This window comes from Vidua macroura, chromosome 23, assembly GCF_024509145.1.
Source record: "Vidua macroura isolate BioBank_ID:100142 chromosome 23, ASM2450914v1, whole genome shotgun sequence".
Classification (NCBI taxonomy): Eukaryota; Metazoa; Chordata; class Aves; order Passeriformes; family Viduidae; genus Vidua; species Vidua macroura.
The window spans coordinates 6,335,232-6,358,649 of NC_071593.1; the positions used below are offsets into that span (position 1 = coordinate 6,335,232).

The window sequence follows — 23,418 nt, forward strand, 5'->3', positions numbered from 1 at the left end:
AATCCTGGCAAGTCTGTGCTCTCTCCCACATGATCCTGACATCCAGAGGAAATCAAGATGGTCAGGCCACAAAAAAAAATTTCTGAGCAGATGTGAAAAGCACCAAAAAAAAAAAAATCCCCTCCGTGCACCATGTGATCCCAAACTCGATTTCAGGGCAGATTAGGCAAAACAATTGTTGATTTCACAACAGTTCCACGCACAGGCCTGGGAATATTTCACAAGCCCTCAAGAATCAGTGTCCTGGTACAGGAAGCAGGATGGAACAGGGAACAGAGACACAACAGGGATGAGGCAAATACTGAACCTAGCAATTAGCAATTCTGAGCCCTAAATTCTGTATTTTTCTGTTAAACCCAGCATTTCCAAGTCCTAAAATCTGTATTTTCCTGACAAGGCCAGCTTTGCTTGCCCAGTAAGGCACAGCTGGGTTTTATTCTGTATTTTCCCATTAATCCCAGCATCTCACAATCCTAAATCCTGCATTTTCCTGGTAGTCACAGCATTTCCAAGTCCCAAATCCTGCATTTCCCATTAATCCCAGCATTTCTTAGACCTAAATCCTGCATTTTCCTAAGGCCCAGTTTTGCTTGCCCAGTAAGGCACAGCAAAGTTTCATTCTCTATCTTCTCCCAGCATTTCTCTTAATCCCAGCATTTCCCAGTCCTAAATTCCAGCGAGTCCTAAATGTTGCATTTCCCCATTAATCCCAGCAATTCCCAGTCCTAAATGTTGCATTTCCCCATTAATCCCAGCAATTCCCAGTCCTAAATGTTGCATTTCCCCATTAATCCCAGCAATTCCCAGTCCTAAATCCTGCATTTTCCCCATGAATCCCAGCATTTCTTAGCCCTAAATCCTGCATTTTCCTAAGGCCCAGCTTCGCTTGCTCAGTAAAGCACAGCCAGACTTTAGTTCTCCATCCAGGGACGAACACCTGGATTTTGCCACCACCCAAAGAGCTGGACCAAAGATCTCCCAGCCGTGGGGGGACCAGCTTTGTCCCTCACTTTTGGACTCCTTGGCACTCTCCGTGGTCATCAGGTTGGCCTCCTCCTCCCTCTGGTAGGCTGTCAGGCAGGCAGGGTTGAAGGTCCAGGACTGTCCCCCCACTGACACTCGAAGATCTCCGTCCCCATAGACCTTGATCACCTTCCCAATGTGCCCCAGGGTCTGTAAGGAAAAAAGAGGATTTTTTTTTTTTTTTCCCTCCCCTCCTCAAAGCTGCAGTTCCCAGACCTAAAGCCAGGGTTTGTTGTTTTTTTTTTTTTTTTTTGGGTTTATTTTTTTCGTAAAGCTGCAGCTCCTGCTGTGTGAAAAGAAGCACTGGACAAGTGACAGACTCACAGACAGCTCCCACTTCGAGGACACCAGAGGCTTCTCACCAGTTTCTCTCTCACTGGTTTGCCATGGCAGGGTTTTCCCAGACACACTGGAAATGGCTGGGGAGGGTGGTGCTGATAAGAACTGCTCAAGCTGGGACTGGGAACAGTTTCCTCTGGGCTTTGACTGCTCCTGGAGGAACCTGAATCACACTTTTTAGCCATGCTGGGCTGATTTTTCCACCTCCCTGCCTCATTCCAGACAGTCAGGGAGGGCATAAGAGGATGGTGATGGAAACCTCTCACGTGAGTTGGTGGCAGCCAAATTCTTTTTTGCTGGATTCCCCCTTGTCCCGTTTGGGTGCCGTGGACACAACGGTGTCACCGAGAGCCACCAGCACCAGGGGCTGGGCAGGGACATCCCAGCAGGAATTCTGGGGGGGGGTACAAGCCCTTGGCTAAGAGCTGAGGGCTTGGGGAAGCTCAGGAGGTTACTGGACTGTCCTGGAACTGGAACTGGCGCGCACTCACAGGTGCCATCTCATCTGTCCACTCCCCATGACCAGGTTGGAACCGCTTCACTGTTTCCATATCATCTATCACCCGGACCACATCACCAACCCAAAAGGTGTTGAGCTACAAGAAAAAGAAAGTCATAAGCTTTTGGGGGATGAAGCCACACACACACGGAGACAAACAATTCACAGTGATCGGCCCCTCCGCCCCACTCCCAAAATCCCAACAAAGAAGACACCCACTGAGTCAAGAAACAGCACTGCAAAACATAAATGCAGCTACCAAGAAAGCTCTGTTACCACTGAGCTGCAAAATAAACACAGTCCAATCCTCTTTTAAGCCAAGTGCACTTTTAAGTAGGGAAATAATTTGGAACAGGCAGTTTCCTAACTTCTTTTGCTCCCAATAATCCTTTATAATTAATACCAGATAAAGCATGGAAGTTTTCTTGCTCCATCTCCTCGCTACACCTGGCTTGGCACTGGAGATTTGAATTCTCTCTGATAAAGAAGTTAAATCTGTTTGTTATTTAAAACAGAAAAGGGAAACCAGGGTTTATCTGTGCTGGGAATTTGCCAGATGCTCCCTCTGCTCACTGAGCTAGGAAGGGAGCAGTGTCAAAACACACTTTTCAGAGCAGACTGATTTTGTGCAAAACAATCTGACACTGCATTTTCCACTGGTATCGGGAGTTTTTAGCATTGTGACCTTGCTCAGGTCAGAATTTTGTGGTCTTCCAGCAGCTTCTTCTATACCTAATTATCTCTATTTCTAATTATCCACTTCTCAAAGTCCTCAAACCTCTGGGGAAGGCCAGAGCTGTGAGCTTTAGAAATGCAGCCACAAAATTAGAAGGGCTGGATTAAAGACTCGGAAGAAATCAAAGAGAAACGAGACAAAGATGCAAAAAAGAACAACGTGGAGACACAAAACAAGGAAGAACAAAAGAAAAATCAAAGGGAAATTATGTGGGGAAAAGGTTCATCACAAGGGCAAGGCAGCTGCAGAAGGATGAAGGACTGGAAGCTGAAATTAAGAAATGCATTTTACCTTCAGGACTTGCAAATGCAATAGTTTAAAAAACAGGAGAGAAGTGTTTAGAAGAGCAGGGTGCTCCTTCAGCACCTCTGGGGACACAGAGAGCCCTAAGCCAGCAGGATCAGTGATCTCCCTGCAGCATTCCCAGCACCTACCTTGGTCAGGGCTCCAGGGTGGAACGTCCAGCGGGTCTCACTGTTGAACTGGACCCTCACGTCCCCTCTGTCCGTGATCCTGTGCACGGTCCCTGTCTGCCCAATGAACTTGGGACAAGAAAAGAAAAGAGGGGAAAGCCCCTAAATAAATCACCTTGTTTAACAGTGGGGAAAGAAGGTTAAATCACCCAGCATTTCCCATCCACAGTGCTCCCAAACCTTTATTCTGTATTTTCCTACTAAACCCAGCACTTTCCAGTCCTAAACTCTGGGTTTTCCTGTTAATCCCAGTATTTCCAAGTCCTAAATTCCTGTGAGTCCTAAATTCTGCATTTTCCTGTTAATCCCAGCACTTCCAAGTCCTAAATTCCTGTGAGTCCTAAATTCTGCATTTTCCTGTTAATCCCATAATTTCCCAATCCTAAATTCTTCATTTTCCCATTAATCCCAACATTTCCAAATTCTAAATTCTGGATTTTCCCATTAATCCCAGCATTTCCCAATCCTAAATTCTTCATTTTCCCATTAATCCCATCATTTCCCAATACTAAATTCTGCATTTTCCTGTTAATCCCATCATTTCCCAATCCTAAATTCTGCATTTTCCCGTTAATCCCATCATTTCCCAATCCTAAATTCTGCATTTTCCTGTTAATCCCAGCATTTCCAAGTCCTAAATTCCTGTGAGTCCTAAATTCTGGATTTTCCCATTAATCCCATCATTTCCCAATACTAAATTCTGTATTTTCCTGTTAATCCCATAATTTCCCAATCCTAAATTCTGCATTTTCCTGTTAATCCCAGCACTTCCAAGTCCTAACTTCTTGTGAGTCCTAAATTCTGCATTTTCCTGTTAATCCCAGCATTTCCAAGTCCTAAATTCCTGTGACTCCTAAATTACATATTTTCCTGTTAATCCCAGCATTTCCCAATCCTAAATTCTTCATTTTCCCATTAATCCCAACATTTCCAAGTCCTAAATTCCTGTGAGTCCTAAATTCTGGATTTTCCCATTAATTCCATCATTTCCCAATCCTAAATTCTGCATTTTCCTGTTAATCCCAGCACTTCCAAATCCTAAATTCCTGTGAGTCCTAAATTCTGGATTTTCCCGTTAATCCCAGCATTTCCAATATCTGCATGAGATGCAAACATTCTTCTTCTACAAAAAGGAGGGGAAAGGCTCCTCTAAAAGCTCCTCTGAAAGAGCAGCATATTGGGGGAGGAGGGGGATAGGAATACAAAGTGCAGAAATGCTTGAAAATGCAGCACAAATTGTCCTCTTTCCAAAGGACAGAGGTGGGCAGGGAATCCAACGTTGTTCTGCATTATAAAATACCAGCAAGGCAAACTCAGAGAGGGGGAAAAAGGGGCAAGGCACACTAAATAAAAATAGAATTATGTGGTGCAGGGTTCTGGATCGGGTCCTGAGCAGCTCGTGGTTTATAAAGAGGTAAAAAATGTCAATTTCTGAGGTGATGGGAGGTTCCTGTTTCAGTGTTTAGTGTCCCTCTCTACCCCTGCATTCCCCAACAACAGGAATTCAGGAGCACAGAGGTTTAACAGCCAACAACAGGCACAGCAACACCCAAAATCTACAGCTTTAGGGGTGAATTCCTGAGCTGGAATTAAAAATCTCATGGCTCCACTGGCAGCTTTGTTAAAGTTCATCAGAAGATGCCAAATCCCTGCCTGCCAGGCTGAAAAAAAAACCCCAAAAAAGAGGCTGATGCTCAGTTAAGAGATTTCCACATTGAAACATTTTAAAGGCTGATTTCAAAAAGTCTGCTCACCTATAGGGCAGGTTGGGCCAGGATAGATATTTAACATATCTTGATGATTTTATTCATGCTATTTGCAGTAATAGGTGCCATTTATATCTTTATTTCCTCCACTCTGTGGGTTTTTTTTTAAAACAACAGGTGACAGCAGACTGATGGCTCTTCAATTTAAAGGCAAGACTAAGCTCCAAAAATATGATATGGGCTGAGAAATTTTAGCCCTGGCCAAGGACAGAGCTCAGTGTTGACAAAACACACAACTCTAATTACCAGTAATGCACAGCACAAAGAAGCCAAACAAGGAATGGATCCAGAACAGCAAAGAAAAGGCCCGTGGCTCATTTAAAAACAAACAAACCAGCCTTTTTGTTTGTTTGTTTGTTTGTTTTTTGCTTCCAAGACTTTTGCAAAGATCCACAAGGCCATTCTCATCCAACAGAGCCTAAAAATAGCTCTGACTCCAGCGTCCTATCTCTAAAAAAATCTGCATTTGTGATTCAGTTCAACTCTAAGGTCACAGCAAGATGTGCTGGTGACTTCCTGAGCAGTGCAGAACGAGGGAGAGGCTGGGGCTGCAGCCAGGGAGAATGCAGGCACCTACCTCAGCCATTTTGGGATTCCAGCCTCCGTGGCCCTCCTGCATCTCCCGCAGGATGTCGATGTCCAGCAGGCACTTCACCTTGTCCCCGTGCTGGAAGGGATGCCTGTCTGTGCTCTCCTTCCTCTGCAGCTCAGCTGGCTTCCCTGGGGACAACAAGGACAGCAGCCACAGGCATGCAGGGTGCACTCACACCCTGGGTGCTCACTGCCTCCCTTACAGGGGTTCAAAATTAACATTAATTGGGGGAGAATGGTGCAAACCCCTTTTCATGCCCCATACACTCTATAGGGCAGCAGAGAAATCAGTAGGATTTAACTCTGATTATATTAATAATCCCATTACAATTATATTTTACAATTACAATTATATTATAAGTACATTATGTTAATAAAACATAAGCAGCTCTAACAAGACCCATTCTGTCTCTGGTGCCTCACTGGTTTCCTTACAAGGGTTGAAAATTAACATTAACTGGGGGAGAATGGTGCAAACCCCTTTTCATGCCCCATACACTCTATAGGGCAGCAGAGAAATCAGTAGGTTTTAACTCTGATTATATTAATAATTACATTGTATTACAATTATATTTTATAATTATAATTACATTATGTTAATACAACATAAACAGCTCTAACAAGACCCATTCTGTCTCTGGTGCCTCACTGCCTTCCTTACAAGGGCTGAAAATTAACATTAATTGGGGGAGAATGGTGCAAACCCCTTTTCATGCCCCATACACTCTATAGGGCAGCAGAGAAATCAGTAGGATTTAACTCTGATTATATTAATAATCACATTATATTTTACAATTACACTATATTAATAAAACATAAGCAGCTCTAACAAGACCCATTTTGTCTCTCTGCAGAGTAGGGAATGCCTCTCAGGCCACGGCAGACACCAGGAGCTGTTCTTAGCAATCCACTCACCCACAACTGCTGTTCAGACATGCCCACACAGCACCCAAAATTAGTTCTCCCCTCCACAGGCAGGCACAGAATTCACTCTGAGGAGTTCCTTACCCTCCCACCCATCCCATGCAGCCATACCCTGGAATTAAGCTCCTCATCCAACCCTTCCCTCCCCTCATGCTCTTGCCAAGGTGCTCAGGGAGAGAAAAGTTTGAGAAGGACTGGTCAAAGTCTGCCTGCAAAGTTTTATCTGATAAAAACTCTGATTCTGCTGCTGCAAACACCAGAACAGACCCCTCTGTTTTCCTTCAGGGCAGCCAAAGATGGTCCCTGCACCTCATTAGAAGAAAAACGACCCCACAGCTAAATTACACCTGGGTAAAAAAAAGCTTCAAGTCCAAAAGCACAAGGATTTTCCTGGACTTAAGAGGAAAGGGGGATTGCAGCAAGTTGCCAGTGCAGACATCACCTTTTCCCATCATTTTTTTCTAATTTTTGGCTGTTCTATTCTCCAAAGTCTCCCTTTGGTCACATTCCCCCTTTTGGTTCCACCAGGAGAGTGTTTGCTCTCTAAAAGCACAGAGAACAACAGCTTGCCTGAAGAATGAAAAGCTCTGGATTGTCAAATGTAACCAAAGTGAGAAAAGTTGGGTTCTCTGCAGCAAAGTGGAAATTTCCTGCATTTCCTGCAGAGGTTGTATTCCTTGGGATAGAACTGTGGGTATCTGATGGTTCAAACTATTTCATGAACTACTCTGAGATCAAGCAGTATGCTCACACACAAACCAAATTCTCTCAGATGATGCTCATTATGTGGGAACTTTAGAAAATCAGGAGGTGGTTTTGTGCCTTCCAAACAAAAAATGGCTTCAGCACCAACGGCCGCGTTCATCACAACTCCTCAACAGAGATTTGTCTCCACCCACCTAATTTTGGGAGGTGCTCCTTGTAGTAGAAGCCCCCAGAAGCCTCCACGGTACATTTGAGGTCCACTTTTCCCTTGTGGCCCACCCTGTAGACGTTGGTGGTCCCATCTGCCCAGGTGACGCTGGCGACGCTGCGGCCGGTCTCCACGTCCCAGCCCCGGATATCGACCACGCGGCCAGTCTTACCCTCACCCCCTGAGGGGAAAAGAAGAGCACATCAGGAAAACTGGATCATGAGACAACTCATTTTGAGTGATTAGGAGGGAATCCCTGTGTTAAATTTGCTGAAAACCAGCGAGCCATTCGTTTTGGAATGATTCTGTGGAGAATTCCTGGTGTGCAGGAGCACGGCCTAGTTGGGGAATACACACATGGTGTCATGGCACCACACTGTGGCAATAAAAATACTCAGCAGTGCTGCAAGATCCAGGATCCAAGTGCTAAAGATCCACTCAGGATCTTTAAATCTCTCCCCAGCACCATCCATGTGCTGCAAGATCCAAGATCCAAGTGCTAAAGATTCACCCAGGATCTTTAAATCTCTCCCCAGCACCATCCATGTGCTGGAAGATCCAAGATCCAAGTGCTAAAGATTCACCCAGGATCTTTAAATCTCTCCCCAGCACCATCCATGTGCTGCAAGATCCAGGATCCAAGTGCTGCAGATCCACCCAGGATCTTTAAATCTCTCCCCAACACCATCCATGTGCTGCAAGATCCAGGATCCAAGTGCTGCAGATTTACCCAGGATCTTTAAATCTCTCCCCAACACCATCCATGTGCTGCAAGATCCAAGATCCAAGTGCTGCAGATCCACCCAGGATCTTTAAATCTCTCCCCAGCACCATCCATGTGCTGGAAGATCCAAGATCCAAGTGCTGAAGATCCACCCAGGATCTTTAAATCTCTCCCCAGCACCACCCAGGTGGGGAAACATCAAATAAATTTGGTTTTCTTCAAGCAAGGAGCTTGAAGAATCCAGAAGAGGAGGATGGATGTGGGGAGGTGACTCTGGCTGGGCACTGGGACGTTGCTCTGATCCAAGAGACAACGCTGAGCCTTGTGAAGGCCATCAGGGTTTGCAGATTCCCAATTTGGGCAAGTCCCAGCACTGCCCCAAACAAGGACAGCAACATCTGTCTCACTGAGGAACTTCTACTGTCTGCAAAGTCCTGAAATCCAGCAGCTTGAGGGAGCTGAACTCCTCCTTTATCAGCACAACACAAACTGGGTTTTGCTGGCAGTGCTACTCATGACAAGACCACGGCTGTGGATGGGGCAGCTCCACCAAAACCAGAGCAGCTGAGGGGTGGATTTAGGGCTCCTCTCACTGCTCCTGCTCAGGGAGCTGCTTTCAGGTCAGCAGCACCATAAACAACACCAGTCTCAGACATGTAAATGCTGCTGTGATCTCAAAAGGATGGATAAGCTGCATTGAGCATAAGCTGATTTACTCTCAGACCCTGCAAGGATCCTCATCCTCCACTGAACCCAGAGCTGCAATAAATGGCAGAGTCAACTCTGGAAACCTTTGAACTTTTGACTTAATTCTTCAGGGGGAAAGGAGCTGTAAACATCCCAGTGTGTGTGCAGTGAGGGGCAGGAAAGCTCCCTCACCCTGGAGCACCACACAGCAACTGCTGCCAGCGACCTGGGGACAGGCACTGCAGCCCAAAAGCAGCTTTAAAAAGGCTTTTTTGTCCCACTGCCTTCTCAGCCTGAAGGTTTCAATTCCTGCAGAAAGCAGGAACCACTCTCCAACAACCACAGAGTCCTTCACTAGTGCAACATGCGAAACCCTCCTTAGAGAGAACTTCTCCTCACTCTTCTCAAAAGTATCCAAATAGGGACATTCCAAAAACTCCAGAAGAAAATGGACAGTGTACACAAAGTCACAAAAACTTCCCACTATCAATTAAAGCTTTTTCAGGAAGAAAGGAGTCTTTATTTTCTTGTAACATGGTGTGCATTTACAGTTTGACACAAGGACTTCCAGGATGATTCCCAGTGCTTTTCACATCTATGAAAGAGGAGCAGCAAAACTTCCTCCCCACACCCTGGACATGGTTTGTGTCACAGATATGTGACAAGAAAGCAGAGGATTTTAATTACTCTAAAGAACAGGCATCACCTGCATCACCTGAACAACTCCCCTAGAAGCTGCTCAGCATGTAGATTTTCAACGAGCAATTTGTAAAAATAAAAGAATATTTTATATATATATATAAAAAAATTAATTATATATACATACAAATATCTATACTTTTATAAATATACATAAAAATATATAAAGAGGTAAAATAGAAAATTAGAAAATATAAATAATTTATAAAATAGAAATAAAAATAGAAAATATAAAAAATTAGAAAATATAAAAAATTAGAAAATATAAATATTAAAAAATATTTATATATATATATATATATGAAAAATCAAATGGGGTTCTACAGGACATCCCAAAAGCAGCTTACCATCCTGGTTACCCCACTCCCAGTCAGGCCCACGGACCACTTTAGCCCCCTGGAAAGTCCCTTTTAACGTGATGCGAGTCAGATTCTGTCGAGGGCTCACGAGGACCCTGGAAAAACAAAATCAAGGGGAAAGAAATGAATTTGTTGTTGTTCTAGACACTGCTCCAGCTGAGGGCTGTCACACGAGGGTGTAATGGACATGACTGGGGTGGCCCTGCACGGGGGCAGTGATGGAGCTCAGCACGTTCTGGAAGAGAAAATCAGAGCAGCTCAGAGCAGCAGGGCTGTGGCTGGACCATTCCCAGGCTCTCACAGACCTCCCTGCACCCCAGAACCCCAGCACAGCCCCCCCTCCAGCTGCAGGGAAAAGGAGAAGGTACCTACGTGATGGTGAACAGGGGGTCTGACGTCCTGTTAAAGCAGCTCCCAATTCCCATATTGTCCCAGCAGCCTCGCCGTGTGCGCTGTCCCCGGGCTGCCACAAAGCCTTCTCATCAGTTACCGAGCCACCAAACCCCACGGGCACCTGCCTGGTTGCTCACCCAGGCTACAATCTCTTTTCTAGGTGACTGCAAAACCCATGCCCCTGGAGCCAGACAGGCTCTTGGCAACTCCCAGCGCAGACAGAGCAGCCCAAGTTCAGCAGCTGCTGCCCAGGGCAAGGGGAGGGGAAGCTGCCTGGGGGAGGGCTGACCTCAGAGCTCTGCATTTCTTTTCCATCTAATACCTCCAGAGGGAAGGTGGAGACTCAGGAGGATAAAAAGCTTATGCCTGAACTTACTGTTTACTTATCCAGCAAATGCTTAAGTCTTTTACCTTTCTTAACCTGTTACCGGATCTCCCACCTGTGGTTTACAACCTCGTGCGTTCCAAAAGAGGGAGGGACTATTTATGCCTTGCTCTTGTAATCACTAATAATTAATATTCATTAATTACCCAGGCTGGAGCTCAGCAGGAGGAAAATGAAGGCCCTGTATTTGGAGGGTTGAGATTTTGTCTGCTTTAAGCACCATCAAGGCTGGAAATTGTTATGAAAGAAGATAATGACAGTGGAGGGAAAAGCTCAGCTATAAAGAGCCACTGCTCAGCATTTATTTTATTGCGCTGTGTCAGGCACTACAGACTGGCTTCAAAAACCAGCTTGGATTTGGGTACAGCCTCTGAAACAGCTTAGATGCTTTCACTGCATTGTGTTCAATGTTTTTCTAATAATTTATCAAAGATGCCTGAGCCAAGCCCTGAGACTAAGTGATAAAAATATAATTCTCTCTTCCAAACCCTTCTCTCACAAGGGATGGGATTCAATGCAAAGATTCTTAGTGATAGTAAAATAAAGCACCGAGCTGAGCTTAAGATGTTTAAATAGCAAAATATCCACCACTCGTTCTATTCTTAGCAGAAGTTCCCTTTTTGGATTGTCATGTAACAGTAGTCATTCCCCAGCTCAACACTCTCACATTAACCTGCCACCTCCTCTGAAATTTGTGGATGGAGACCAAAAAAAGCAAAGCTGATCGATTTAGAAAGCTGAGCTTCCTTAAAGAAGGAAATTGTAAGAAACTCCCTCTCCTGCCCTGCTGAAATTCTGGGGCCACCAGAATTCTGAGCCTGCCTCACCAGAATTCTGAGCCTGCCTTAAAGCACTGCTGAGCAGCACCACCAAAGAGTGATGCAAGCACCAGAAATCCTCAGCCAAAGAGTCTTACCAAGGTTTTAATCTAATTCAGTGTTTTGCTCCAAATACTGGATAACAACCAAAATTACCCAGTGTGATGCAAAAATACCCCTGGGATAAATTTAATCACTGTGGTCCTGCCTTTAAAAACAATGTTAATTATGACAGCACGAGTCTGCAGCCATTTCTGCCCTACAAATTCCAAGGATATTAAATGACTGCAGAGCCCAGAAAGCTCTTGGGAGCATGCTCTGCACAGAATGAAGTTATGGCTCTCTCCAGCATGCTGGGAACCACTCCCTGGGGATGTTCTGCCTGTGCTCAAGCTTCTCTGAGGTGCTCATTTGGGTTTTGACATCCCTGAGAACTCAGCTGCAGCATCTGGAACAGCAGCATCACCCCTGCTTTAAAGAGAGGGATGGGAGATCCAAATCCACTGATCTGGAGAGATTGAAACAAAAACAAGTTTAAATTTGCAGCAGCAAGCCAGAGCTCCTTCACACATGGTTGATGTGTTCAGTGAGATTTTTCTGCTGCAGAAAGTTCTTATCTGAAGAAATAAACACAATGAAGGGCACCAGGAAGCAGAAGGGCTGGTCACCCTGTAAGGTGGCAGGCCATAAATATCACATTAATCCCTCCAAATCGACTGATCTGGAGAGATTGAAACAAAAACAAGTTTAAATTTGCAGCAGCAAGCCAGAGCTCCTTCACACCAGGCATGGCTGATGTGTTCAGTGAGATTTTTCTGGTGCAGAAGGTTCTTATCTGAAGAAATAAACACAATGAAGGGCACCAGGAAGCAGAAGGGTTGGTCACCCTGTAAGGTGGCAGGCCATAAATATCCCATTAATCCTTTCAGAAAGGCACAGCTCTAAACCAGATTTTCAACTTGTGGGAGACACATGCCTGCCAGGACACACCAAGATCCACCTCCAGAAAAGCCAACACGAAGATCTTGCAGGAACTACAGGCAAAAGTGACCTCAATGCAAGAAATGCCAGGTTTTTAATCCCCCCAGCAAAGCTTCTCCTGAAACTCTTCCAGCAAAGGATAAAGGAAGGCACTTCTGACAGATGGCTGCTGGTTGCTCAAGCAGGAACCACACTAAGACAAGGAGCTGGAGAGGAATCAGGATCACAGAAACCTATTTCAGGAACTGCCTTCACCCAGATTTTGTCCTTTTCAATCCTCTCCTTCCATGACAGGACACATTTCTTGACAAAACCAGCCTTATAACACATCTTTATCTGTAAAAGTGCATTTTTGGTAACCCCCAAAGTAATCTGGATCACAGAAACCTATTTCAGGAACTGCCTTTACCCAGATTTTTTCCTTTTCAATCCTCTCCTTCCATGACAAGGCACAGTTCTTGACAAAACCAGCTTTATAACACATCTTTATCTGTAAAAGCTGTGGGTTTTTTGTGACCCCCCAATGTAATTTGGATCACAGAAACCTATTTCAGGAACTGCCTTTACCCAGATTTTTTCCTTTTCAATCCTCTCCTTCCTTGACAAAACCAGCTGTATTCTTGTAACACATCTTTATCTGTAAAAGTACATTTTTTTTGGTAACCCCCAAAGTAATCTGGATCACAGAAACCTATTTCAGGAAGTGTCTTTACCCAGATTTTGTCCTTTTCAATCCTCTCCTCCCTTGACAAGACACAGTTCTTGACAAAACCAGCTGTATGCTTGTAACACATCTTTATCTGTAAAAGCTGTGGTTTTTTGGTAACCCCCAGAGTAATTTAAATCAAATCCTGCTCTGAAAAGCCACAGCAGGGAAGGTTTCAGACCAAGGCTACTAAATGGGAACTAAAAAGGTTCCTGCATCCAGTTTTTCACAACTGTGCTCTCAGAGATGTTCATTCATTTAAAGGCAGAATATTGCACTGAGAAGATGCAGAAACACCACTGAGCACAAGGAGTGAAAATGTCTTATTATCATCCTCCAAACCTCATTATTAGTTCAAAACCCAGCTAAAGCTGGTTCAGTGAAGGTTTCTCTTGAAGTTTTGATCATGTAATTCCAGAAATGATAAAGATAAAAGATGTCATTGAAACACAATCCTGGTTCTAGAAATCAAACAGGATAATCCAAATTACACAAGGGAAGCCCCAGTATGAAAATACACCTTGGTGCTCATGTTTGGGGTTTTTTTAAGGAGGCACAGGCAATTCATCTGGCAAATCATAGTGGGGTTTTTTTTCCCTAAAATAAAATCATACAAATTCATATTAATAAATCTATTTGATTCCAAATATTCCTCACCCAAATTTTCTTACCTTAAACTGCCCCTGCAGTTTAAAAGAAACAGTTCATAAACACCACGTGTTGAGGAGGTTACTATGGAAATAAAGCTGCATCCCTTTACTGCTCAGAAATCAAACACCCAGCAGCTGTCACTCGGCTGCTGGATCAGTTCAGCTCTCAGCAGCCACAGATGGGAGCTGGGATTATTGAAGCTGCCTTGAATGGGTCTGCACTGCACAGACCTAAATCAGAGCACTTGTTCCTGGATCTGATTTCCAAATCCAGCTGGTAACTCCACCAGACAGAGCTGGTTTAAGAAATACACACGAAAATAACTGCAATTTCTGTTTTGACTACAGGATAAAGCACAATGGGAGAAAATATTTGTATTTCTTGTGCTTGATTACATAAAACATTTCCCTGTGCAGCTCGCTGGCTCCTCCAGCTCCATTGTTTGCCAGGGAAAAAAAAACAAACAAACAAAACAGGGCTTGTGAAAAACTACTGAGGTTGTGATTTATTGGTGAGAGAAGGCTAGAAAATAGCCTGGGTAAAATGTTCCACATCTGAAATTCAGCTCAGCCCCAGCCCTGAGCAGGTGATCCAAGCAAAACGTTGGTGCTGCATGGGAATATAACAATTAATATTTTGTGTCTCAGGTTTGGTTATTTGCAGAACTCACCAGAATGTGCCTGACTTTTCCTGCCCTAACATAAACTCGGTGAGCTTTGCTTTGCTGCCCTGCTCACAGACACTTGATTTATCTTCCAATTACTAAGCACATACTGAGCAAATGGATACAACAGCTCTGAAAAAAGCTCTTCAGTAAAACTGAGCTCCTCCATCCTTTTAAGCCAAGGATGAGAGCCTCTCCCACAACAGCCATAAAATTCAAACTGAACAAGACCAATAGGAAATAAAAAAATTAGGAGGTCAGGAAGAGATTACCTCAAATAGCAAAATTAAAAAAAAAAAATCAGCACTTCCTATCACTTAAAGTTCAAACCCAGGTCATTTAAAGAGCTGAAATAGCCTTCAGGTAAAGGTGTCTCCAAAGCCTCTTTAGAGAACTGATTGGGAACCCTCTGCAGGGCCTGTCTGGGGTTAAATCCTGCTAAATCTGGGATTAGTGACCTGCTAAAACAGGGATGCTTGGCCTTGCCTGGGTCAGTGGCCAGGGGGGCTCTGGCAGCAGCAGCAGGAATTTGTGAAGGACCAAAGGGTTCCCTGCCAGAGAAAGGAGCTGGGAGAATCCTGGAATATAAAGGAGGTTCAACAAAACCCAAATCCACACAGCATTTACCACTGGCTTTTTAAATACTCTGATTTTCTCTTCTTGTCCTTAAGGAATTGCCAAAGCTTTTATCTTCTACTTTACTTAGAAGGGAAAAAAAAAAAAAGGAAATACTCTGATTTTCTCTTTTTGTCCTTAAGGAACTGCCAAAGGTTTTATCTTCTACTTTATTTAGAAGGGAAAAAAAAGAAGAAAAAAGGAAAAAAAAAAGAGAGATGAGTGATCCAAGCAATAGACCCAGTGAGTCATAGGCAGAAAATTTCTGTTCTTGAAAAGGATGCTGCAGTGCCTAAGGCAAAGAGTCTGCACAGCTCAGACCTGCCTTATTCCACAGAAATGCTCTCCATGGCATCAAAGGTGATCCCTGCCCTTTGTTCCACACCAGGACATTCCATCCTTAAAAACCCAGAGCACTCTCCAGAACCCTGCAGCAACATTTGCATTAAAGCAAAGATGCTGGCCCGTGTGAAGAAAAAAAAATTTTTTTTACTTATATTTTAAGTTTACTTTTTTTTTTGACTATTATTTTTTTTTTTAGGCTTAGAGATGAGGTAATTTACAGGTGTTTTTCAAAAGTTTTATTTTATTTTTAGTTTTATGAGAAGGGTGAGATAATACAGATGTTATCATTTATTGTTATTACAATTAGAAGTTGACTATTTTTTAATTACAAAACACTCTAAGTGTTTCTTGGCTTATTAGTTTTTTGTCACACTATGTTGGAGTTGTTTTGAAGTTAATCATCTAAAACTACTTTTTTGGGGTCTTCTACAATGTATTTTTTATAGTTTTATTTCTCTGAAGTATCTAGAGAATTTTTTTCTAATTCTATTTCTCTTTTAACAATATTTGTTCCATTTTATGGTGTTTCTAAGTTAGTGCTCCCACTTCTGAGTGAAAGGGATTTCATTTGCCAGCTCCCTGTGTGAAAGCTGCAGAAAACACACATTTACTGCAGTTATTGTGCCACGCTGGTGCCATCCTGAAACCAAACCCATTTCTGACAACCTCCTCCAAAAGCTGAGTGACTTCCAAGAAGCACAACGTGAAATTTTCATCCAGCTTTAAACCTGCAGCTTCCCACAACGGGGAGCTTCCTCCTGGAAAATTTCTAATTCCTCTCCATCCCAAAACTCAGCTGGAATCAACACCTGCCAAGCAGGAACAGCAGGAAAGGTGTTCCACGATCCAATTAAACTGTTCTTTTATCCTTGCCCCTTATTGAGGCTCCCAGAAATCACTGCCACACCTGACAGCCTCATGCTGTGTCTCTTTTTCTTTTAAATTCCTTTTTTTTTTATCAGCTGCTTGTTATTCTGGAGATCCTTATTCCTGAAGATCCTTATTCTGGAGATCCTTATTCCTGAAGATCCTGTTCTGGAGATCCTTACTCCTGAATATCTTATTCTGAAGATCCTTATTCTGGAGATATTTATTCTGAAGATCCTTATTCTAAAGATCCTTATTCCTGAAGATCTTATTCTGAAGATCCTTATTCCTAAAGATCCTTACTCCTAAAGATCCTTACTCCTAAAAATCTTATTCTGAAGATTCTTATTCCTAAAGATCCTTATTCCAGAAGATCCTTATTCCTGAAGATCCTTATTCCTGAATATCTTATTCTGAAAATCCTTAATCCTGAAGATCTTATTCTAAAGATCCTTATTCTGAAGATCCTTATTTCTAAAGATCCTTATTTCTAAAGATCTTATCCTAGAGATCCTTATTCATTGCTGACACACAGCATTCATCAGAATTCACACACAGCATTCATCAGAATTCACACACAGCATTCATCAGAATACTGCTGATTTTATAAAGATTTGGTATCAGGCACTACGTCTAGAGTTGTTTTTGTCAAATTAAGTTAATTTATAGCACATTTTCTCTAAGCACTCAACCAGCCACACTCGCAGAAAAATAAAAAATTAAAAAGGTGGAAGAGTTTAGGGGAAAAATCCCCAACCCAACCAAGAAGCCACCAAAGCACCATCAGACATCACATCCTGCTCTACCTCCAGAGCTCCCCAGTGCTTCCAGGACATTCCAGAGTGGTGCTGCAGCTTCTGGGAAAGTCAAAACAACTCCCACAGGACAGCTCTGGCCCTGGCAGGGCTCCTGGCCATCCTCCAAGCTCCCTTCTTCACCCTGACTGCAAGAACTGCAAGAACTGCAAGAACTGCAAGAACTGCAAGATCTGCCCTGCCCAACCCCAGCAGCAGCCTGGACACAGGCACAGCCAAGCCTTGCAAGGGAAATTTGCTCTATTTCCATCTTCCACCACTCAGAAAAAAAAAAGGAACAAGTTCTGCAGAGGATGAGTCCTGGGGAGAAATTACCTAGAAATGTGCTTTTTAGCCAGGTGCTCCTGGGGAGGGTCAGGTCCCTGCTGCCCAAAGGATTTCCCACCTGCAGGGTTGGGAATGCCCAGCACAGGGCAGAAAACTGGGGTTGCTTGTGGGAAATGGATTTGTAGAAAATTCTTAAAGTATGATGCAAGTTTTTTTTTTTATAGTGTGTATTTGTATTTACATTTTGAGATAAGAAATGCTGATTTAGAAATGTCATGGGATAGGACAGACATTGCTGAGAGAGAAATGGAACCAGAAACAAGTTTCAAAAGGTGGCCTTGCAAATAAAACTAAATATTTTTGAGAAATAGAACTGTGAAAGATGCATTACCCCCCGAGGAGTAATTTTAGATTATTAACTTTAAGGCATTTACAGGTGTGGCTAAAGTTGACAGACCAAGAAACACTTACAACGTATTTTAATTAGGAAATAGTTGGATTTTGATGGAGTGAATGATAACATCTGTATTGTCTCACCCTTCACATGAGACTGAAAATGGAATAAAAGTTTTTCAAACATCTCTCAGCTGCCCCATCCCTGGGTCAGAAAATGGCTTAATCCAACAGTTGCTCTGCAGCAGTGCCTTTTTTTATTTTTAATTTCAATGTGAGTAAAATGATGTACCTTAAAGCTCAAATAAAAGACAAAAGCAGGCATCCCTGAGTAAGTAACTTGGAGAAAACTCTGTTAATAATAGAAAGAGCAAAAACCCCTCATGTCTATTTTTATAGAGATGTGTATTTTTAGAGATACACCAAATTGTGAAGCTCATTTCACAGTAGGATCTGGCTGGCTTCTCATATTAACACTCCAGAAATTTAACATATCAAGCTCCAGAAACAGCCTGATCTGGTGGATAAACACAAATCTCGGAGCTCAGAGGGGAGATTCTCTGGCCAGCAAAATCCTTCCTCTGCCAGGAATTCTGGCTCAACCAAGGCTGGCACCACCCTGGCAAAATCAGCTCCAGGCAGAGCTTCCCACATGGCAGGAAAAGCAGCTGCAGATCCCACACCACTGCCTTGAGCACAGTAATTACACTTTGCATTCCACAGATGGATGCAAGGCACAGTGATATTTTCAAAGGCAGGCAAAAAAAAATTAAAAAAAAAAAAAAAAAAAAAAAAGAAGAAAAAATAAAGAAAATCAATGACAGAGATAAACTGATTTCTTATTCCTCCTCCTGAAGGCAAGAGGATTACATGATTCATCTCCATGCCCACTTTAGGAGGTGCAAATAAAAGTACTGGTGAGACTATTTTTGAATTCTTCCTCAGGACAGGAGAACAGATTTCCCATGTTTTGGAGGAGCATGAAATTACAGATGCTGCTCCACAGGCATCAGTGCAGCAATCACCACAAAAAAAAAATGATGTGCAGAGCAGGAGTAAGTGAGGAAGTGCTGCTCTTCAGTGAATAGACCCCAAGAATAAATCAACAATTTGGGAGTGCAAGATCCCTGTCAGCCTCCCTGTGGCCTGAGAACAGCAAATAGCAAAGCATGTCTGAGAAATTACTGAATTGTGGGGGAGCTGAGGAAGAGAAAAACCAGAGCAGAAATCATCCTTTTGTCACTTTAGAAAAACACTCTGCAGATTTCTGTTTGCTGCCTTTTTTTTTTTTTTTTTTTCAAGCAGCTTCATAAAACCTAACCAAGCCTGACATTATTCTATGGAAAAAAAAAAAACAAACTTTTAAAAGCCAATCAGCAAAACTTGAGCACTGCCTGATATATTTACATTAAATCCTTTAAAAATCACACAGCCATGTACAAGTTAGGTTCTAAATTATTGCTAGGTTATTTTGCACATCCCTGGGGTGCACACAGCAGGTTTTGGAGAACCTTAGGATGGAATTGAGCCCAATAAATCAGAATTATTCAAATTAAATTCTATATAAATTATCAGACATGTACAAGTTAGGTAGTCCTGGGTTATTTTGCACAACCCTGGAGTGCACACAGCAGGTTTTGGAGAGCCCCAGGATGGAACTGAGCCCCAGGAATCAGAATTATAGAACAAACCTTTTGGTCATAAAACCCAAAACTAAACCCAGAAAAAATTGAGCATCGCCCAATATATTTACATTAAATTCTTCATAAATTATCCAGACATGTACCAGTCAGATTCTACTGGGTTATTTTGCACAACCCTGGAGTGCACACAGCAGGTTTTGGAGAGCCTTAGGATGGAATTGAGCCCCATAAATCAGAATTACAGAACAAACCTTTTGGTCATAAAACCCAAAACTAAACCCAGAAAAAATTGAGCACTGCCCAATATATTTACATTAAAATCTATATAAATCTCACAGATACAGCAGTCAGATTCTACTGGGTTATTCTGCACACCCCTGGGGTGCACACAGCAGGTTTTGGAGAGCTCCAGGATGGAATTGAGCCCCATAAATCAGAATTATTCTACAGAATAAACCTTTTAAAACCCAATCAGCAAAAATTGAGCGCCACCCAATATATTTACATTAAATTCTATATAAATCTCACAGATACAGCAGTTAGATTCTACTGGGTTATTCTGCACACCCCTGGGGTGCACACAGCAAGTTTTGCAGAGCCTCAGGATGGAATTGAGCCCCATAAATCAGAATTACAGAACAAACCTTTTGATCATAAAAGCCAAAATAAAACCCAGAAAAAATTGAGCACCACGCAATATATTTACATTAAATTCTATATAAATCACACAGATACAGCAGTTAGATTCTGGGTTATTTTGCACACCCCTGGGGTGCACACAGCAAGTTTTGCAGAGCCTCAGGATGGAATTGAGCCCCATAAATCAGAATTATTCTACAGAATAAACCTTTTAAAACCCAATCAGCAAAAATTGAGCACCGCCCAATATATTTACATTAAATTCTATATAAATCTCACAGATACAGCAGTCAGATTCTACTGGGTTATTTTGCACACCCCTGGGGTGCACACAGCAGGTTTTGGAGAGCCCCAGGATGGAACTGAACCCCACAAACGTGCTGAGGGTGAGGAGGACTCACGGCTGGGAATGAGCGGTCTCGTAGCGCTCGAAGGAGTGGGACAGGTCGTGTTTGTTGTTCATGTAGCACTGGGTGCACAGGTCGTAGTCAAAGCACATTTTGCATTTCCACCTCATGCCTCGGATCCCGTGCTTCTTGCAGCAGTCACAGATGATGTTGGGGTGACGCACACCTGGGGGAGCAAAAAAGGGAATGGGAGAGCCACAGAAATTCCAGGGAAAATCGAGTTTTTAGAAGCAGCTTTCCAGCATTGCACAATGTCAAATGTATCCAGAAAAAGACCTTTGAGATCCACACAAATTCCAGGGGAAATCAAGTTTTTAGAAACACCTTTCCAGCACTGCAGAATTTCAAATCTATCTTGAAAACAACCTTTGAGATCCACACAAATTCCAGGGGAAATCAGGCTCTTAGAAGCACCCTTCCAGCATTGCACAATGTCAAATCTATCTAGAAAAAGACCTTTGAGATCCACACAAACTCCAGGGAAAATCGAGTTTTTAGAAGCACCCTTCCAGCATTGCACAATGTCAAACCTATCTTGAAAACAACCTTTGAGATCCACACAAATTCCAGGGGAAATCAGGCTCTTAGAACCACCCTTCCAGCACTGCAGAATGCCAAACCCCTCCAGAAAAAGACCTTTCACTGAGCCAAGGGCAGGCAGGAGCATTTCACACACAAACACAATGCACCTAGAAATCCTCTGAGTCCTGTGTTCACCTCTTTCCAGCTTCTTACATTCCCATTTTTTAACCCAGTCATGTCTGAAGTAAATATCTCTGTTCATTACAGCACAAATACTGCTCATGGAAGAGTGCCATGCTTAGTGCTGGCCATTGAAACAGTTCTGCTTCTAAAGAGAAATTATTTAAGGGCTACAAAACCCTGGCACAACTGTCCTGAATGAACCTACTCCTCTAATCCACACTTCACAGAACTAAGAAACACAACTGTAAAGGGGATTTGAATGAAACTTGATGAATGCATGTCTTAAAGGGGGAAAAAAAAGTGTATTTTAGGTGCTGCAATGTGAAGTGACATGTGTCATTTGAAATACCCATTTTCCTGGCTGGAGGACCTCTCTGCAGAAGGACAAAGTCAGTGGAAGTGTTCAGCTCACAGGTGGAAAAAGCTGGAAAGCAGAGCCTTTGCACAGAGAGAAACAGGAATGGCCAGGCCATGGCCAGGTGGTGCCAAAGGCTGTGCCAGCAAATGGGACAGGAGCAGGAGGTGGCTGTGCCCTTGCCCACGCCCTGCTCCAGCAGCAGGAATGGCCAGGCCATGGCCAGGTGGTGCCAAAGACTGTGCCAGCACATGGGACACGGGCAGGAGGTGGCTGTGAGAGTGGCTGTGCACTTTCCCACACCCTGCTCCAGCAGAGCCTTTGCACACAGGGAAATCTGTGCATGGGACAGGAGCAGGAGGTGGCTGTGCCCTTGCCCAGACTCTGCTCCAGCAGAGCCTTTGCACAGAGGGAAACCAGGACCCCAGAGACTGTTCCATCACACGGGACAGGGACAGGAGGTGGCTGTGCCCTTGCCCACGCCCTGCTCCAGCAGAACCTTTGCACAGAGATGTGGGAGGAGGACCTAAATTTTATACACAGAGAGAAACAGGAATGGCCTGGCCATGCACAGGCTGAGTGTGCCCTGCTCACAGGTGCCAAAGGCTGTGCCAGCACATGGGACAGGGGCAGGAGGTGGCTGTGCCCTTGCCCACGCCCTGCTCCAGCAGCAGGAATGGCCAGGCCATGGCCAGGTGGTGCCAAAGACTGTCCCAGCACATGGGACACAAGCAGGAGGTGGCTGTGCCCTTGCCCAGACTCTGCTCCAGCAGAACCTTTGCACAGAGGAAACCCAGGACCCCAAAGACTGTCCCAGGACATGGGACAGGGGCAGGAGGTGGCTGTGCCCTTGCCCAGGCCCTGCTCCAGCACAGAGAGAAACAGGAATGCCCTGGCCATCAACAAGGCCCAGCATGGCTCTGCAGGCAGCTGCCAGAGGCTGGCACACGGGCAGGTGTGATGGGGCAGGAGGTGGCTGTGCCAGTGGCCGTGCCCTGCTGTGCTCACCGATCTGGGCGTTGTCATAGAGCAGCAGGTCGTAGGCCCCCTGGAAGCCCGTGCGGTAGTTGGTTCTGTTGCCCTGATCCCACTGCACCACCACGGTCTTGTCGGGCGTGGTGGGGCTGCCCGTCCGGCCGATCTCCACCACGGTGCCCACGTTGCCCTCGCCGCTGTCCTGGCTGCCCCACTTCCAGTCCACTCCACGGACTACCCTCATCCCGACCTGCATGCTGGCATGGGGGTCCAGGTCCATGGATCTGCACAGCAAACCCTAAAACTGCTCCTCCAGAGGGGTCTCAGTCGGGGATCAGCGGCAGCATGGTCAGCACACCTGGAAATACAACAGGAATTTAGGTGGTGCCACTCCACACATCACATTTCCCCCCCGCCACCCCCAGAATTATCTGCCTGCAGAAAAAGCCTGACCTGCTGAGGAGATAAATCTGTTTTATTCCCAACTGGGATATAAAAACTAACAAAGCTTCCAAGGCTCATCAGCATCTGCAGTAATATCCAAAAACTTCTTCCAGAGAGATGTGCATGAGGGAAGAGAACTGGGCTAGGAATCTACAAAATTCCAGTACCAGCCCTTGATTCCAAACTCAAGAATAAGCACAGAGATACAACAGCAGCAGAAACAAGCAAGCAAAGTAAAGAAAATTGAAACAGATGACCAAGAAAACGCCACCAACAGGATTTTAGCAATAAAACTGAATCTCAGTCCATTTTTCAGGAAGTCTCCTCACATGCATCTCCTCTGAATACAGCACTGTTGAGTTTCACTTGCCCTTCAAGTCAGTTTTGGTTTTGATTTGAGGATACAGGAAGTTTTAAAACCTGAAAGAAGCGTTTGCCTGTTTTCCCCAAGTAAGGGCAGTTTTACAAACACGGCTAATGTCAGATTAATTTCAGTTTTTCCTGTTATTTATCCATCAGCTACAGCAGGAACAGGGCAGGGCTGTTGCTCCACCTGCAATAAACCCAGCAGATTTAGTGCTGGGATCAGTGAGACAGGGACAGCCTTCCCAACTGTT

The 23,418-nt window shown here is 44.1% G+C and overlaps 1 protein-coding gene across 2 annotated transcripts in view; it reads right to left on the reverse strand.

Moving 5' to 3' along the window:
• MIB2 (MIB E3 ubiquitin protein ligase 2) overlaps positions 1 to 23,418 on the reverse strand; it is a 51,444-nt gene that overhangs the window by 16,890 nt on the left and 11,136 nt on the right. The window contains exons 2-9 of one of the 2 annotated variants that reach the window (XM_053997649.1): positions 22,391 to 22,715; positions 20,317 to 20,488; positions 9,722 to 9,828; positions 7,251 to 7,445; positions 5,414 to 5,556; positions 3,032 to 3,139; positions 1,854 to 1,958; positions 1,011 to 1,173 (exon numbers count right to left, since the gene is read on the reverse strand). In XM_053997649.1, coding sequence (XP_053853624.1) covers positions 1,011 to 1,173; positions 1,854 to 1,958; positions 3,032 to 3,139; positions 5,414 to 5,556; positions 7,251 to 7,445; positions 9,722 to 9,828; positions 20,317 to 20,488; positions 22,391 to 22,637 — 1,240 coding nt within the window. In that variant the 5' untranslated portion in view covers positions 22,638 to 22,715. The remainder of the gene's footprint in view (positions 1 to 1,010; positions 1,174 to 1,853; positions 1,959 to 3,031; positions 3,140 to 5,413; positions 5,557 to 7,250; positions 7,446 to 9,721; positions 9,829 to 20,316; positions 20,489 to 22,390; positions 22,716 to 23,418) is intronic. The other variant, XM_053997650.1, reaches the window with a different exon arrangement.